Here is a 17,871-nt window from a genome sequence, read left to right as displayed (position 1 = left end):
AAGAGAGCGTTTCCGGCGTGGGTGGAAGCCTGGTGGGGGGAGGGGGGAGTAGGGGAAGAGGCTTCCGCTATGGCGTCTGCGGCGCGGCTTTTGCGCCGAGGAGGCTGCGCGGTGAGGACGCAGCTCCTCTGGGGGGCTCCGAAGGCGAGACTCGGCTGGCGGCGCCAAGTCGCTTCGGGGCGAAGAGGAGGGGGAAGTGAGGTGCGGTTGCGCTCCGACGTGCGCTCACCCTTAGCTTTCTCCCCCTGCTCCCCTCCCCCCAATGTCTTCTTTAAAGTGTGTTCTGGGACGGCGGCCTTGCAAAAAAAACAAACTTGTCGGTAGAAATTTCGGCTTTAGAGTAAAGGTTTACTCTCCAATACCCCCCTTTCCCTTCGCCTTATTTTATCCCTTTCTACTTTCCCCACTATATCTTTGAGGGCGGGCTGTGACAAGTACATTTGAGCGCTCCTCGGCTAGGGAAGTCTCTGGATGCTTTAGTTGAGATCCCTGCATTGCGCGGGGTTGAATTAGTTTGACCCTCCGGGTCCCTTCCAACTCTGCAATTCTCCGATTCCAGCGGCAGCGCAAACTGAGTTTGGTTTCTTCTGAATAAGAGCACTAGAGACGTATGGAGTTCGTAATGTTCACTTTAATGGTGAAGAAGCTGAAGAACATGTGTTCACATTAAAACAGTTCTTTTGAATATGAAAAGGAAACAGGCAGGTCGCAGCATGGCCCAGTTAAATCTGTTAAACATATTGCACGTAGCTGCTAAGATCACAGGTTTGCTTTCAACATACTCATTTATATTTTGATATTTGATATTTATATATTATTTATCCATGCTGCTTTTAATTTCCCCTCCTTGCAATACTGTTGTGGAGGTAGTTGGCTGAACTAGAGAGGGAGGGCTTGTTAGCCAACAGGTGGGCAGGAAAAGGAGCCTGTTCCTAGGTAGACAGAAAATTGGGAGAGGTCTGAGAAAGGGCCAACAAAAGTCTCTTAGACACCCAAGTGGTTTAATTTTGGGGGCATCATCCCTCATGTCTCTATAACTAAGAAGGCTGTGATGGTGGGGATGCAACAAGCTAGGAATAAACAAGGACACAAAGTAGTAGCACAATCCAAGATACAAAACCCAACTTCAAATCATGTTTCTGGTTATGATTAATGCCTGGTTGGATTCAGATGTACAAAGAAACATAGTTTTTTGTTACATCAAGACAAAGCCTAAACATGAAATTCTGTTCACGCGTCCCTGGGAATGAGCCACAGTGGTACTTACTTCCGAGTAAGCATGCCTAAGATTGCACTGCACATATATCCTTGGACTCATAGAAGTAGCTTCACAGCCATCTTTTAGTACTGTACTGGGTAATAAGCATAATTGAAAGCTTTGTAAAATGAGAGTCCCTTCCGAACTTGCAGAACTTCGTTTGTATGCATACAGCCCAGTCTAATTTAAGTAGATGCAATGTTTCTTTTCAAGTTGCAACTAAATATGGTTAGGATTGTAGCCTTTGTCTCTCTCTTGTTAGGTGCTGGAACAGTCCAGATTTTTTAGAAGAGGAGTTGCATTCTCAGCGCTGTCCTACTTGGGTTATGAAGTGTACATACTAATCTCTCACTCTAGTGTGGTTCATGCTGATGTCAAAGGTAAGCTGAGGAATTCAGAGGCCTGCTTTTTACAAAACACTAAAGCAAATCATTGCTAAATATGAAGGTGTTCCTTCCCTAGCCCTGCGTTTGCTATGCTACCCAGAGCTAAGACCTGTTTGGCTTAATGTTATGTCTGAGCATGAGCTTCTGACTTGTGTCCCCTCCCCCACCAAACCGCAAGTGGTAAGCCAAGAAAAAAACATGCCTACAGCTCATGGAACAAGACAAATCACATGGCTTCGAACATGATGCTATACCAGACCATGGGTTAGCTCTGGGTAGTGCAGCAGCAGCCTGGCTTGCAGTGGAATGAAGTACCAATTTTTACTGTGGGTATACACATGCTTGCATGCTCATTTTTAGCCATAGTTTGGCTTAGCATTGCTTGTGCATTGTGCTGGGCAGTTGTAAAACTAGTTGCCAGAGGATCCTTTTTCTAAACTCCTGTCTTGTATTTGTTTTTTCCAAAGATGTAAGTGAAATATAATGAAGACTATGATCAGTTGCTTTAGCAAAATGGAAATTAAGCTATCAGATATTTATGCCACTATGGTTGCAGTGTGCTTTTTGACCCTTTGAAAGCTCTCAGAAACTTAACAGTCCAAAGAAGTCGGGTAATAACAGACTTAAATGAAGTCAGCAAAAGGAGCCTTAGTTAGCAGGATGATGCTCTGTAAGCTCAGCCAGAAACTCTTGTTTAGCAGAATTATCTCCATTGCTGTAGTCCTTGCTTTTTTGTATATTTAGATAACAGGATGTTCTGTAATAATAGTGATATAACTTGCAATGCTTTATTTTTTAAAAGTGAAAAGCCTATGAATATGATCCAGAGAGAGACCTGCAGAAGGCTGCTGGCAGCAATTGACTTTCACACCCCTCCTCCTCCTGGCAGCCCCTGAAAAAGCTTAGGGACCTCTTCTCAATGGGTTGGGCTATGTTGGGGGGCATTGAGGGGGAAGGGCAGGGGCACTTTCCATGAGCAAGGAAGGGGTAGGAAAGCCAACTTTTACCCACCCTCTTCTTCATGTTATTCTCTGGATCTAACTCAGTGTATATTGTATTTGTCTTTACAAACAGTTTGCTCCATATTATTGTACATTTATGAATACAGTTTATTTCATTAAACACCTTCATATTTAGACATCTGTCATACTTCCTTTCTGGTACACTTTGTTCACTCAAAGTGTATTTATTGTATTTTTCTTCATAAAAAGTGACAAACAAATGGACTAAATAATAACAATATCTCAGTTGCTTTTGTTCTCTCCAACTCCCCTGGCTTTTGTGCCAGTAAATAATGATTAGCAGTATGCAGAAGTCCTGTACTATTGTGAGCACCCTAAAAATGACAATTTCGAAGAAGAAAAACTGGTGTTGCTCAGAAATAAGCCTCAAACAGACAAAACACCCACAGACACACCCAAAACAAACAAAACACTAGTAACAGAAGTAGGCACGCTTTGCACACAGAGACACACACACACACACAGAGAGAGAGAGAGAGAGAACCCACACAAATACAAAACAAGCAATACAAAACACTTGGTAGCATTCCAAAAGAACACCCATTCAAAAAAGAGATAGACAAAATGCCCTCTCCCTTCCAAAAAAAACCCAAGTAAATAAAACAGGCAACTCCCTGTTGATATGCAAATCTTGTTCCTGTCAGTTTGTTACTGGAAAGAAACCAATATTATTTGCATAACATAGTTAGTGTGGCATGTAAGATGGAATAGCATAGTCACACTTTTTTCTGTTTTAACCAACCTTAAGTTAATGAAGTCCTAGATCAAGCAGACTACCTATATGGGAGTGGGGAAACCGAAAAGCTCTATCAGTTGCTGGAACAATACAAAAACAGGTAAGTGATTGTAGCAGACTCCCTCTGTACTCTGGTCGCACCTGCCACTTTTTATGAGGACAGTGATTTCTGTGGGGCAGAACATAATGGGATGGGGGAGATAATTCTTAAAGGATATACTTGACTGGTCAAATTTAGGGGAGCCATGGGTATCATTTTGTTTAAGAATCTAATCCAACATCCTGTTCTCACAATAGCCAGTCAGATGTGTATGGATGTCTACAAGCAGCACTTTCTCCATTTGTAATTCCTAACAACTGGTATTCAGAGGCATATTGCCTCTGACAGTGAAGGTAGAACACAGCAATCATGGCTAGTAGCCATTGATAGCCTTGTCTTCTGTGAACTTGTCTTAATAATCTCATTAAGCCATCCAAATTGATGACCATCACTGCATCTGGCGGGAGGAAATTCAATTCTCCCACTTCCCCTCTGTCACATGAAATCTCCAGTCCCCAACACATGCAGTCTCATCTCCTATATGAAGACAAGAATACCAAGCTAGTGCTATTGTGATATGACTTAACAGTCAGCATGTCAAAAGTATTTGAAATGCTGCACGACTTCTTAGTTATTCTTCCAACAACTCTGTAATAGAGGGCAAGAACATCCCCGTGGCAGGTGGTATTTAGGACTGGGCTGAGAAAAGTAGTGCTGTATCAGCCATTCTTTTATCAATTAATGAGAGAATATATTGCATTAAAATTGTGAAAAGAGATTTTAGGAAAAAAATAATGTGGGATGCAAGGTTTTTGTTGTATTTATCTTACTTTCAAGGTGGCCATTTCATTTCTCAAATCATCTTTCAGTTGTCTGCTCTCTGCAGTCTTCCTGGGTGTCCACATTTCCTGGGGGGGAAAAACCACACATCTTCATTTGAACTTTCCTGTAAACATAGAGGGGGTGCTTATTGTTGCTTTTTGTGCTTACTTTGAAGACTTGTTTTACTGTTAAAAGAATCTGTATGGGGTGTTTATTTTTTATTTATTTAAGGTAGAACTTCACTTAAAGACAAAATCAGCAATTCACAGTGTTTTATGTGCTTGGTAGCCAGCCTCCCTAATTTCCCATGCTTTGATTTTAGCTCAGGGCTTTTTCATATCAGGAAGTGTAGGCAGTTGTAGAGGTTGAAGATCAATTGAGAAATGTTTCATGAGAAAGGAAAAACCCACCGAGCGCAACCTCGTAACAATAAGGTAAAAATTCCCCACCAAAACTCTAAAGTGCTGTGAGAAAAAAGGAGAGATATGAAAGCATTTGAGAAATTATTGCAGTTCTTTTCAGGGAGAAATTTGCTATTATGAAGCTGCTTGTTTTAATAGCTTTTAGTTTTAATTGAAAGACTGTACTTCAAGCAGTGTTATCAAAACCTTATTTTGGATCATAGAGTGGAGTCCAATGTAGTGGTAAGGTAATTGTTCCATCAGCGCAAGAATTTCTGCTAGTGCAACAGAACATTCTTCCCCTCTCCTTCCCTCCACATTGCGCAGGCAAACATGTTTATGCTGATGGGACATATTAGTAGAATACTGCCCGTATAGGTTGTCTTCTCCTGCTATTCATGGTCCAAAACTATATGAGCAGTTTGATTGATGTACAGCAGTACATCAGTGGCCTGGTACACATGACACACTAAACCAAATCTTCTCTTAACAAGACCATGCACACATGTGGGCTCCTGGAGAGAAGCTAGCAGCCACTTTGTTTGTCCTTGATCCTTTTTGCTAAGCCAGGATTTGGCCTTGCAAGTCATCCAAACTGGGGCTCACATTTCAGCCCTTTCCTCACTAACCATGAGCTGCAGTCCAGGTTTGTTTTTGACTCAGCATGCTCCTAGTGAGAGCTAAACTACAGCAGCATGGCAAAAAGGACCCAGGGAAGAGCAAAGCAGCTGAGTGCTCCTTTCTGGGAACTTGTAGATTTTCAGCCTTTCTAAGCCAACATTAGGGTTAGTGTGCCATGCATGCAGACTATCTACATATTGCTGCTTTTGCTAACCATGAGTCACTCAAATGGCAGTATACAAACTGAGTCTAACTGTGGTTGCATATGGAACTAAATGTGCTTAGTGTCCTAATTGGTGGAGAAAATTATTAATTAGCTCTGAAAGTAAAAGTGGTGGTTCAGGACTGGGGAATTCGCACATGAGGGGAAATAGGTTATGAGCCCACAGCATCCCTGATCTAACCATAGTTATGTTTCTTCGTTGGTTATTAACTCTGGCCTGGTAATGATCAGTGCATCCTGTTGTGTTTCCTTTTAACTAGTGAGAATGCACAACTGTTGTGGCGCCTGGCGCGAGCATCACGGGACGTGGCTCAGCTTAGCCAAACTTCGGCAGAAAAAAAGAAACAGCTGATCTACGAGGCTCTTGATTATGCCACACAAGCACTCGAGAAAGAGAAATCATGTTTCAGTGTGCACAAGGTAAGTGTGGCTCACTCCATTTACTGGGCTCCAAGACTAAAGCGAGGGTGTGGCAGTGTAGATCCTGCAAAGGCAACCCCTGACCGGAGGTGGATCCACTCAGGATCAAATGCAATAGCTATTACTGTAGACAAATAGACTCCAAGAAAACATAGATAAGAACTGGAAATAGGGCAGCTCTGGAGAGGCAGTTGTTTTTCTCACAAAGGCCAGGCAGAGACTGAGAGGGTTGTGTGTTTTTTCTTGTTGTTTTTGCTAAAACAGCCAATTTGGTTGTTCCTGGTCATCATCTGGGCTACAGGATACATCTGGTGGCTCTTCCTCTTTAGTAGTCCCCTCTTTCTGAATGGACCTCTGGTTCTTAAGTTTGTTTTCAGCCAGACGAGTGCTCCTTTGCCAGTTCAGTATCTCCCATAGGGTCTCTCTCTCTCTCTCTCTCTGTGTGTGTGTGTGTGTGTGTGTACCGTATTTTTCGCACTATAGGACGCACTTTTTCCCCACCAAAAATGAAGGGGAAATGTGTGTGCGTCCTATGGTGCGAATGCAGGCTTTTGCTGAAGCCTGGAGAGCGAGAGGGGTCCATGCGCACCGACCCCTCTCGCTCTCCAGGCTTCAGGAAGCTATCCCAAGTCTTGCAAGCCCGGCGGGATGTCCCGCGGGCTCGCAAGGCTTGCGGGCAGCAGCCTGCACCCAAAAGCTGGGGACAGCGGGGAGGCGCAGAGCCGCCACCCCGCTATTCCCCGACCTGATCTGGAGGCTGGGGGTGGGAGAAGCAAGCCTGCTTCTCCCCCCCCCCACCATCCCCACAACCTCCAGATCAGGTCGGGGAATAGCGGGATGGCGGCGCTCCACCATCCCGCTATTCCCCGACCTGATCTGGAGGCTGGGGGAGGGAGAAGCAAGCCTGCTTCTCCCCCCCCCCCAGCCCCACAACCTCCAGGCTTCAGGAGAGCCCCACCGCCAGCCCCACAAGCTCGGGGGACAGCGGGAGAGGCGCAGCGCGCCCTTCCCGCTGTCCCCCGATAGGTCTAGAAGGTTGGCGGGGGGAGAAGCCTGCTCCTCCCCTTCGCCAGCCCCGCAAACTCGGGGGACAGTGGCAGGGGGCAGCGCGCCATTCCCGCTGTCCCCCGACTTGGTTAGAAGGCTGGCCCAGCCCTGCAAACTCGGGGGACAGCGGGAGAGGCACAGCGCGCCATCCCGCTGTCTCCCGACATGGTTTGGAAGCTGGCGGAAGGCTTCCTCCTCCCCCAGCCCCGCAAGTTCCCAGAGCGATGCCAAAGCTGCGCGCAGCTTCGGCATGGCTCTGGGTCCCGTTCTGGGGGAGGGGGAAGCTCGGGCTTCCCCGCCCCAGCCCCGCGCCTGGCGGGGGGGGGGATAAATTTTTTTTTGCCTTTATTTTCCCCCCCAAATCTAGGTGCGTCCTATGGACCAGTGCGTCCAATAGTCCGAAAAATACGGTAAGTCTGGATCTAGAGTTATGTGGTAGGGTGAATTGGCTGCTTAATGGCTCTTCAGGTATATTGAGGTTTTCTCCAAGGTCCCAGTCCTCCCCAGATGAGATCCCTCCTAATTGTTCCTTGATAGTAAACTAGACAGAACAATATAATAAGCATTTGCTCCCAGCCATATAGTAATAGAAAGGGGAATGGCTAAAATTTCTGTAGATTTTTCAAAATAAATAAAATTATAAGTGATGGAAATGGGCCTATTTCAGTTAATTTGAACTTTGTTAAGATTAAATTTCTAGAAACCCAACAGCAGTAACTGTGGGAAAACTCATCCTCTTGAAAATAACTGACTGGTGATTTAAATCATAGCAGAATTATTGAACTAAATCTTTTCATATATTATTTAAAAAACTGATAGAGAATTTGTATTTCCTAACTTGCAGAATAATAGCAATTGCATATTTTAAAATCACTAAAATCTCAGTACTCCTAAGTTCAATTATGTACTTCTTCTTTATATTTAGTGGTATGCAATCTGCCTCAGTGATGTGGGAGATTATGAAGGAATAAAGAAAAAAATCACCAATGCTTTTGTTATCAAAGAACACTTCCAGGTATATAAAATTAAGTTTCCTGTCTTGTGTCTGTTTGCTCAGTGTTTGGCATATAGATAGACAGATAGCTAGACAGATAGCTAGACAGATAGATAGACAGATAGATAGATAGATGATAGATAGATAGATAGATAGATAGATAGATAGATAGATAGATAGAAAGATAGATAGATACATACATACATACATACATACATACATACATAGTAGCACTAGCTTCCAACTATTTATCAGAAATGTTTCCAGAATTAAACACAGCACAAAGGAGAGATTGTTATTTGCTCTAACACAGGGACCTAGTTCGACACATTTTACAAAAGTGAATTTAAGGACCAGGCATACATGCCATTTTAAACTTTCATGTTTAAACAAAGACCTTTAAAGCTTGAATAAATGTGTGAGAAAGAGACTGAGCATCTAGAATGCTTTTTTGAAAAGGATGTGAATGTGTTTGAGGCCATATATTCCTCAGGATTACTACAGCAAATGGACTTAAATTTAAGCTTTAAATGTGAATAAAGGTAAAGGTAAAGGTACCCCTGCCCGTACGGGCCAGTCTTGCCAGACTCTAGGGTTGTGCGCCCATCTCACTCAAGAGGCCGGGGGCCAGCGCTGTCCGAAGACACTTCCGGGTCACGTGGCCAGCGTGACATCGCTGCTCTGGCGAACCAGAGCCGCACACGGAAACGCCGTTTACCTTCCCGCTTGTAAGCGGTCCCTATTTATCTACTTGCACCCGGGGGTGCTTTCGAACTGCTAGGTTGGCAGGCGCTGGGACCGAACGACGGGAGCGCACCCCGCCGCAGGGATTCGAACCGCCGACCTTTCGATCGGCAAGCCCTAGGCGCTGAGGCTTTTACCCACAGTGCCACCTGCGTCCCCACTAAATGTGAATAGTGCCCCTTTAAAGAGCAGTGTTTGGTGGAGGAATAATAATAGGCCTAACTCAAAGCAGTCTTAATAATATATGTATTTAATAATTGATCTACCACAAAGGTGTAATAGGCTAAATATTATTGAACAAATAAGATATTTCCTTTCACCAGAATGCAGTGTTTTCTTCAGACAGGCAAAAGGTTCAGGAATATCATCTAGGCATTGCTGCAGGTTGGAAGGGTGATTGTGGAAGCAATAGAGGCTATGGGGTTAGTGTTAAAAAAATACCTGATAAGCTTTCATTTGTTGCCTTTCCTTGACAGAAAGCGATAGAACTGAATCCAAAGGATGCTACATCACTTCATCTTATGGGCATTTGGTAAGATTTTTAAGCAAAATCATACTTGTGCCACCGCTGTTAATAAAATACAAAATGTTTGGACAGAAACTTTGCAAATTTCACCTGACTCTCTTGGCACTGGCTTATAAACAGCATTATATAAAACGCCCTCTTACACTGAACCAAGTTTGTATTGGCAACCGTGCCGATATAGACAAGTTTGCAATAAGGCATTGCAAAGCATTATTAGTATTCTAGATGGAAACAGAAGTCTATTTCCACCCATCATTACTATTTGGGCCCCTGTGGAATTCTGTAGCTAGATAGTTTAGAATGAAAATAGAAAGCTTAATAATGTATTCAAAATAATACACAGATAAATACTATGGGAAATTAACAGCAACCAAAACATTTTCCAAGATGTTTTGGGCAGCATCTCAAACACACCTCAGTTTCCACTTTCAAAAGAGCAACATGCCCATTTTGGAATCTCAGGAAACGTGCTGTGTTCTGCTTCTTATATGGATTGCTTTGATTTTTTTGATCAGACTGCATACAAAACTCTTTCCCTACTCACATTTTTATTTGCCACATGCTGTCTAATCCTGTTGAGAGACCTAAATTGCTTTTGGCGATTTCCCAAGTTCCTGGTCATCCTCTTAGGAGAATTACCTCCTTCCTGCTCTGCTTAATGGTTATAAGTGGCTCAATATTTCTGTTCATTAGCATAAGAAATTGAAAACTCATTAGCGTACACTTCCCTGTTAGGCCCTCAGCAAACCCTGCCTATTGCTGCCCTGAAAGACATTAATATGGCCATGTGGCCATTTTGATCAAATCCTTGAAAGGGGGGCAAGATTGGGAGCTTTTGCCTTTCTTCTTTTTTCTTCTGATGCTTGCTGAGAAGGCATGGGTGTCCAGAAACATTTTGAAGCAGTCTGACCGAGAATTACAGGCACCCCCCCCCCTTAGGTGCATTCAGATCACTTGCAACTGCACATATGTGTGCCTCCAGAAACCCAGAAATGGGAGAGACCTGAAGAGCCTCAACATCGGACAGAATACACGACTGCCAGATTCCTTTAACGGAATACCCAAAAATTGAAGGCATAGGCGACGGCCACACCACAACACATTACAGTGGTGCCCCGCAAGACGAACGCCTCGCGAGACGAAAAACTCGCAAAACGAAAGGTTTTTTCGTTTTCGAGTTGCCTCGCAAGACGAATTTCCCTATGGGCTTGCTTCGCAAAACAAAGCTTGCCCCGCAAGCTCCGGGGACAGCGGGTCTTCCTCTTTTGAAGCAAGGGGCGGCGGGGAGAAGTGATCTTCTCCCCACAGCCCCAGGTCCGGGGACAGCAGGAAGCGCTTCCCGCTGTCCCCGGACCTTTTGAAGCAAGGGGCGGTGGGGAGAAGCTATCTTCTCCCTGCAGCCCCTTGCTTCAAAAGAGGGGACAGAGCGGCGCTTCCCCTCTGTCCCCGGACGGTCTCCATAGGAACGCATTGATAGATTTTCAATGCATTCCTATGGGAAACTGTGCTTCGCAAGACGAAAAACTCGCAAGAAGAAAAAACTTGCGCAACGAATTAATTTCGTCTTGCGAGGCACCACTGTATTCCAATGCCTAACCAAAGAGTGAGGCCGAGGAGGGGCTGGCGCCACAGCATTTAGGCGTGGGCGCCAGCCAAGTGAGTGGTAGGCAGGGGGCTAACGCTCCCGCCCACAACCACTCCCCTCTCTTCCAGGAGGAGAGTCTTTATGGAATGTTTTACTGAAGTGAACCAATACAGACATTTGAGATCATTTATAACTTTTATTCTTGTAGGAGGTTGAGTCAACCAATGTGTTGTGATGTTCTCTGTTGGTTGTATAGTTCCGTTGACTTAAAAGTGAATGAAAACATTCTCCAGACATGCATACAAAATGTCAAGGTGTAAAGTATACATACAACGTCCTTTTGCATTTCTTGTAGGTGTTATACGTTTGCTGACATGCCATGGTATCAGAGCAAAATAGCTGCAGCTTTATTCTCAACGCCACCCAGCTCCACCTATGAAGAGGTATGGTACCCCAACAGGCTATGCATGGATTTTTCTTGGTTACTGTATTATAATTAAAGCATAGAATGAAAAGGGTGTGGAAGGTTGCACTCATCTTAAACTATAAGGTTGTCGTGCGATAAACATGAGCATAATGATCTGACAGAACCAGAGATTTTGAAAAATAAATGTAACTATATTCATGACAGCTGTTTAACAAAACAAATTGGGAATGTGTCTGCTGTTCTTCATGTGTTGTTGAACTACAGTTCTCGTCACCCCTGACAATTGGCTTTGCTGGCTGGGGCCAGTCAGAGCCAGAGTCCAGCATCACGCGGAGGCCACAGGTTCCCCACATCTGGTTAAAACTATACTTCGTAAATAAATATGTTCTTCTAAAAATGTATAATGGGGGGACACTTGAAGCGCACACCCATTTCACAGAATGGATTCGTAAACATAGCAATTACTTTGCACAGGGGGCTATTCCCTGGAATATTTTAGCCCACTGCTAGAGGGATTTTGATTATTTCTGGTTATTTTTAAGCCATACTCTAACTTTAATACCAATATTTTGCAGGCTTTACGTTACTTCCAGAAGGCTGAAGATGGTAAGTTACGTAGCACTGTAGAGTATGTGATATCCTTTGTGCATGGACTGTTAAAATTGAAAACCAAAGCACAAGTAGAACCTTGTCAGGAAGAAGTGTAAAAGGCTCTACTATTCATAACTAACCTCAGAAATATTTGAGACATTAAACCTGGATAGAGGTCTTCATTTTGCCTTCTCTAGAAGCTGAAACAAGGATCTAGGTTATATGTGTTCTCTTCACTTTTCCCACATCATAGGATCCCATTAGTTCTCAAATGGAAAACTTGGGGTGGGTTTTCCTAGCCATTTCCAAATGGTGCAGGAAACGAGATAACATGTAATATTTCACAGCAATAAACATGCAAACATCCTACACGAATTACTTGGATCAGCCCCATATCCAAGACTCATTTGTAAAAGCCTGCTAAAAATATTATGGCCTCGCCTTTAACTCTGTATTAAAACATCTCTGTAAAGTCCCATATATCTTTTTCTGTAAGTAGATACACCTCTTGTACAGGGAGGAAACACAAACATAACTTTCTGACAGCAATCTTTAATTCCTTATGGAAGGAGGTAGGGATCTGTGGACCCTCCAGACCTGCCTGTTTGGCCTTAAGAGGCCAGTTTCAGAAAGCCACTCCAAGCTGCCGAACACCTGATGTCAAAAGAACCACTGGGAGCTTCAAACTCCTGGTTGTTTCTTTGATTGAGTGAGGCACACTTCCATTTGCCCATCAGCTGTTGGGTGGTGGGATCATACCTTACTCAAGTCTTCCAAATGACTCCCCTCCCCCACCACATTGGGGTAAGTGGGAGTATGGAAATCTGGGAGGGGTGTCCGAAAGCCACATGAATGGATGTTTACAGAGGGCTGCTTGAAAGTCCACTTTGGGAAACATTGCCTGAGGTCACTATGATGTCAGGTGATGGACAGATAGGAGGCCCTGATCCTTTCTCAACTTTGATACACCCTAAATCTGTTCTGGGTGTTCCCCAACCCTCCAGAACAGATTTGGGGGAAGTTCCATTGATCAGGTGTAAATCCTTGTGCCCACAGGGCTGTTGCTTAGTACTGGATTGAATACAAGTCAGTAATTCTTACTTTTGGTTTTGAGAGAAAGTAGAAATTGACTATTTCTGGCGTAAAGCAGGAAGAAAGTGTTTTCTTTCCCAGAATAATAGAAATCATAGAATTTTAGAACTGTAAGTTGACCCAGGGGATCATCTGGTCCAACCATCTGCAAAATTTCTTAGTACATTTTGGATAACTGGTGCAGCTTATATGCAATAGGCAGCAAAGCAAAACCCTTACTGGTCATGTTAGTGTTGCCTGAAGTGCATACGCAGAAATCACTGCGGAGTTCTCAAATATGTTATTGACTACAATATTATATAGTAAAAATCTTTCTGTTGTCACTTTTGTGCAGTTGAGCCAAATTTCTATAGTAAGAACTTACTCTTCTTGGGAAAGACATACATGAAGTTGAACAACAGAAAAATGGCCCTTTTCTGGTTATCAAAGGCAAAAGAACGGCTGTCACACACAGAGGAGGATAAGCAGGTAAGCATTGTGGCCATTGTCACTATTGGCTAAAGAAACTCCTTGTATTTTTCAACTATTTTTGCAGAGTGAGTTACAGCATACTCTGAACCTCCTCCTATTATATATCCCCAAAGGGCAGTATATTCAGAATGTGCTTGGAAATAAGTGTTCAAAATGAAAAAGCTATATAAACATGTCATCAAATTGTTTGCCTTTTAGTGTGCTAACAATCCATCAGAGTATATATGGGGAGTATTAGCAGTGTTTTTAAACTGACCTAATGTTCATATAGTTTTAAGCAAATTTCCAAGTGTTCCTGCCAAGAAGCTGAATTTAAAACTATGAGGATGAAATTTCTTTTTTCATGGGAGGGAGCTTGAATTGATTAGAAAGCCATAAATCTCACAGTCTAGTTATGATTCTTATCACAGTGGTATATAGTCATTCCTCTCTGGAGCTCAGGAGAGAACAGATTAAGATTTCTTCCATTTCTTCCAATTCTGTGAGGTTACACTAAAATGTTTGCTGACCTAGGTTGCTTTGTTTCATAGAGAAGTGGAGATTTAAACCCAGGTCTTCCTCAGCCAGTGCAGTCTACTTTACCTCAGTGGTTCCCTTACAAATTAAGGCAGGATCTTTTGTTCATAGAAATAAAGATGACAAACGGTTGCTCAACTACTCTGGCTCTTCAATCCAGTGCCCTTGATGAGTAATAGTGATTGGAGGAAAGTGGGCAGATCTAATGTATTTTGCATAAGCTTATTAAGCCAAAATGGGTAGCTCCCCAAAAAAGAAAAGAACAAAGCGTTGCAAAGGGGACAGATTCACAGGCTAAGTGAAGGCAAATGTGTCATCTGGAGCTCTCACTAATCACTAATGTAGCTGTTAGTATTTTTGCACTCAATTTCCACATACACACAAAATGCAGGTCTTCACTTGTAGGGCTTCAGCAAGATGTTTTTGGCATTCATTTGCTCAATTATAAAAATAAAAGTCAGAGCCAAGAACTGCAGAATTCCAACTAATGTAAAACGTTAGGCTCTAAAGGAAGGGATGGAAGTCCCTTTTTCGAGCTGAGGCCTGCATTACACCAGTGGAAAGCTGGGCAGACAGATTTCACAATCAAGGACATATAAAAAATATCTGTCATAGAGAGGGGGGGCATATATTTAATTCTTAGTAACCCCTCTTAGATATTATCTTTCATTTTCTCCAGAGACTTTGTGAAAAAAGATGGCTGAAAGATCCCTGTTTCAGCAGAATGCAATAATGCCGGTGCAAAACTGAATGACAAAGTGCCCCTTCAAAGCCTCCAGCTTCAAAATGCAACAGCACCCCATGAATTGCATGAGTGTAGTTGGCAAATGCATTGGCAATCTTTTCAGCATACCTCTGCTGAGACATTTCCCCCTCTTTTGATGTCCTTACTGAGAAAGGTGATTCAACCACACACTTGCCCCGCAACTCCCTTTTCCTGCTTTGCTGCTTCCCAGAGGGCAGATGAAATCCATCCCTAACCAAGAGAGTATTGTGGGTATGGCTGCATCTTGGTGGGAAGACACTATTGAACTTTTCATCTTTTTTCATTTCAGGTACATAAAGAAGCTGTGGAATTGCTAAATTCTCTGTGACAAGATCATTGAAATTTTTTTGTGTTGCTATGATATACTTACTGGGCTGGGGCAACCCTGTCAGATGGGTGGGGTACAAATTATTATTATTATTATTATTTACTAATCAAACACATAAAACAGGCCTGGTGCTATGGAAATTGCCCCATCTTTAACTGGAGGAAATTCTATAATGTCTTGACTATTGTGTGAAATATATATTGTGAGAGGGGATATGTATAAAATATGCTGTTCCAATCCAAAGCAGTTATAAAATTTTCTTACAGGCATTGTTTATCTTTTGCTGCTAAATCCGTTCTTCACTTGCTGAAGCTGAACTCTCACTAGCTAGTATCCTGGGAAAAGAACAGCCTAAATATCATTATCTTTTTCAGAGCCCCAACACCAACTTTAAAAAATCCTAATAGAAGGAATAATGTTGGGCCTGTCCATCTTTTAAGACCCATGGACATATTGTGGCTTTTGAGTGAGTACCATGGACGCCCCCTCCCCCCATCACTTCTATCCCTCACTACCCTGGAAAGAGACAAGAAGCATGTTTTCCAATGGATATGGGTGTCAGATCCAGTAAAATTAACCTGAGCCTTTAATAGCACACAGAACTGAAGGAGGAAGTGCAGAAGAATGGCATGCTTCTACCTTCCTCCTCCTGCTCTTTCTACTTCTCAAAGGGGGGGAAAGGAAACCACCCTCATCACCGAGGGTGTAAGATGGACAGAGGCTTCATGAGTGCCGGGGAAGACCTCAAGGGTGAAACTGCACCCATGGGTGCAACACTAGGAATTCCTGGAGTGATGTATGTTGAGAAATACATGCCCATGGCAATTTCTAAGGGTATTTGTTTACCCTTGGGGACTAAGTATACCCTCTTTGGAGTTAATTTTTATAGACTCCAGGACACTTGTTGAACCTTTTGGTGTTTGGCAGAATGAGCTACTGCTTCCTTGTTGTCAGAAGAGGAGGTCCCTTAATCAAGAGAATGAGGGAAGCAGGCAGAGATAACTAACATCAGATCCCGCTCCAGTTGGATTTCTCCCTTCCCCTTCACCAACTTCACTTTTTATTAGTTATTTTAGTATTAAATTGTAAAACACCATGGGTGCCTTGGCAGGAAGGCATTGTATCAATGCAGTAAATAAACTGGTTCTCTAAAAGTGTGATCTGTGTATTCCTGGTGTGGCTTCCTATATAATAAAGACCTCTTGCCTTACCTCTTTCAGAGCCTTTCAACAGGCTCTAAAGATGCAGCAAACACTTAAGGAACATTTGCCATTAAACACAGTATGGGGCACCTTATTGTCCCTTCTCTTTTCAGTTTTGTGGGGTGTCTGTTTCTCTCCCTTGAAGACAGAAATCACCATGGGCAAGTTAGCCATCTAGAGAACTCTGGTAGTGGGGTGGTGTAGAAATACCAGAAATAAAGCAAGCCAGCCTGTTGTACAACTGATTTCTATTTATAAAATTGTCTGGTGGCTGCTGACAGTTAAAACATCCAAATTAAATGCTGACATCTGCCTGGGATATACAGATTCCTCTTGCAGACTTGAAAGCATGAAACTCCAGCTGTCCAAAGCAAGGTACTGGCTTCAAACGGGGTCCATTGAAACTGTAATGTAGCTCCCTCCTTACTGTAACTTTTGGACCTTGAAAAGCCTGTAACTGGCTAACCCAACAGTTGCAAGCAAAAGGGGAGGAGCAGGTAAAGGAGGATGTGACCAATGTTTCTAGCAATAGCAGCTGATTACTAAACTCCCCACTCCACTTGCCAAACAATTGGGAGAAACCCATGTGTCTGGTGGGAAACAACTGTAAGGACTGAAGTTCTGCAACTTCTTCCTTCACTGACAAGCAGGAAAGGCCCTTTACAGGGCGAAGCAAGTCATTGCCAGCAGCGGGCAGCTGGCTGACAAGACTTGCAAGTAGGGGCTTGTCTCCCTTCTCTTGCCCCACCCTGTTGCTCCATCACCTCTCCCTTCGTCGTGTTGCTGCTCACGTCTGTGGGGGGAGGAGGGTGACCAGTTAGTGGTGGTGGGCTGGTGCCAGCACATTATCCATCCCAGGGCACTGTGGTCCCTTGTCAGGCCATGGGCCACCCTCTGCTGCTGGCCATGCTTTTGACTCAGAAGTTGGGAACACTGAGCCGAAGGACCAAGGACTCTGGGTTTCGGTGCATCTGTCGTAAACCACCATGAGGATAGCTGAGGGTTGCCCAGACTCCAGAGCTCTTTGTATATTTTCTTTACCCAAATTTCCTTTCTACCACCATATGATCTTCCATTGCCTGCAGTGTTAAGATTATCGAAACATTCATCTACAAAAAGACACATGAGATACTGTAAACTGCTCACCCTTTCTGTAAACCCGTCAAGCCAGCTCTATTTTAATTGCTGCAGGGAAACGGTAAGGATTGCTGCCATAGAAATCAGTGCTGTATGTGTAACAAGGAAGCTTGGCCTGATCACAATTCCCCCCCCACCCCCTAAATCTTCCGAAGTAGTGCTGTGCCTGAAGTAAGTAGCTACATCATCTCCCTGAATTGTGGCTATACTCGCCGAGGCTGACAAAATTTGGAATCAAGCCATCTAGAGGCCACGGTTTCCCCTTCCCGGATATATTTGAACAAGGAAGTAAAATAGTCTGACCTTGTCTTGCGTGTTCATTTCAAGAAGGCTGTAGACAAATAGGAACAGGTTTCAGCAAGGACAAAAAGTATGGAGGAAAAGTCCTTTGAAGTTGAAGGGAATGTGTGTTTAGCCTGGAGAGGGTGGTATAGCACATAATAGTACTCTTGAAATACCTGAAGCCATCTCACATGGAAGATGGCAAAAGCTTGTGCTCTACTACCTAACCACAAA

The 17,871-nt window shown here is 43.5% G+C and overlaps 1 protein-coding gene across 1 annotated transcript; it reads left to right on the top strand.

Moving 5' to 3' along the window:
- Window positions 1-33: 33 nt before the first annotated feature.
- On the top strand, window positions 34-16,173 carry RMDN1 (regulator of microtubule dynamics 1). The gene is made up of 10 exons (XM_082233991.1): window positions 34-201; window positions 1,521-1,638; window positions 3,415-3,502; window positions 5,770-5,929; window positions 7,902-7,991; window positions 9,191-9,246; window positions 11,181-11,268; window positions 11,828-11,858; window positions 13,270-13,403; window positions 14,978-16,173. The coding sequence occupies exons 1-10, from the start codon at window positions 70-72 to the stop codon at window positions 15,014-15,016; spliced, it is 936 nt and encodes a 311-aa protein (XP_082090117.1). The 5' UTR covers window positions 34-69; the 3' UTR covers window positions 15,017-16,173.
- Window positions 16,174-17,871: the final 1,698 nt, after the last annotated feature.

The sequence above is a fragment of the Podarcis vaucheri genome (genome assembly GCF_965113315.1).
Source record: "Podarcis vaucheri genome assembly, chromosome: 8".
NCBI lineage: Eukaryota > Metazoa > Chordata > Lepidosauria > Squamata > Lacertidae > Podarcis > Podarcis vaucheri.
The sequence above is the reverse complement of the archived record's forward strand: the minus strand, read 5'-3'. Positions and strand labels throughout refer to the sequence as shown.

What these genes read in the sequence shown, in the direction of transcription:
- RMDN1 (XM_082233991.1), top strand. Translation starts at nt 70, where the DNA reads ATGGCGTCTGCGGCGCGGCTTTTGCGCCGAGGAGGCTGCGCGGTGAGG. An exon ending in GGTTCATGCTGATGTCAAAG is followed by an intron (nt 1,639 to 3,414) that starts GTAAGCTGAGGA and finishes ACCAACCTTAAG; the next exon opens with TTAATGAAGTCCTAGATCAA. An exon ending in ACACAGAGGAGGATAAGCAG is followed by an intron (nt 13,404 to 14,977) that starts GTAAGCATTGTG and finishes TTTTCATTTCAG; the next exon opens with GTACATAAAGAAGCTGTGGA.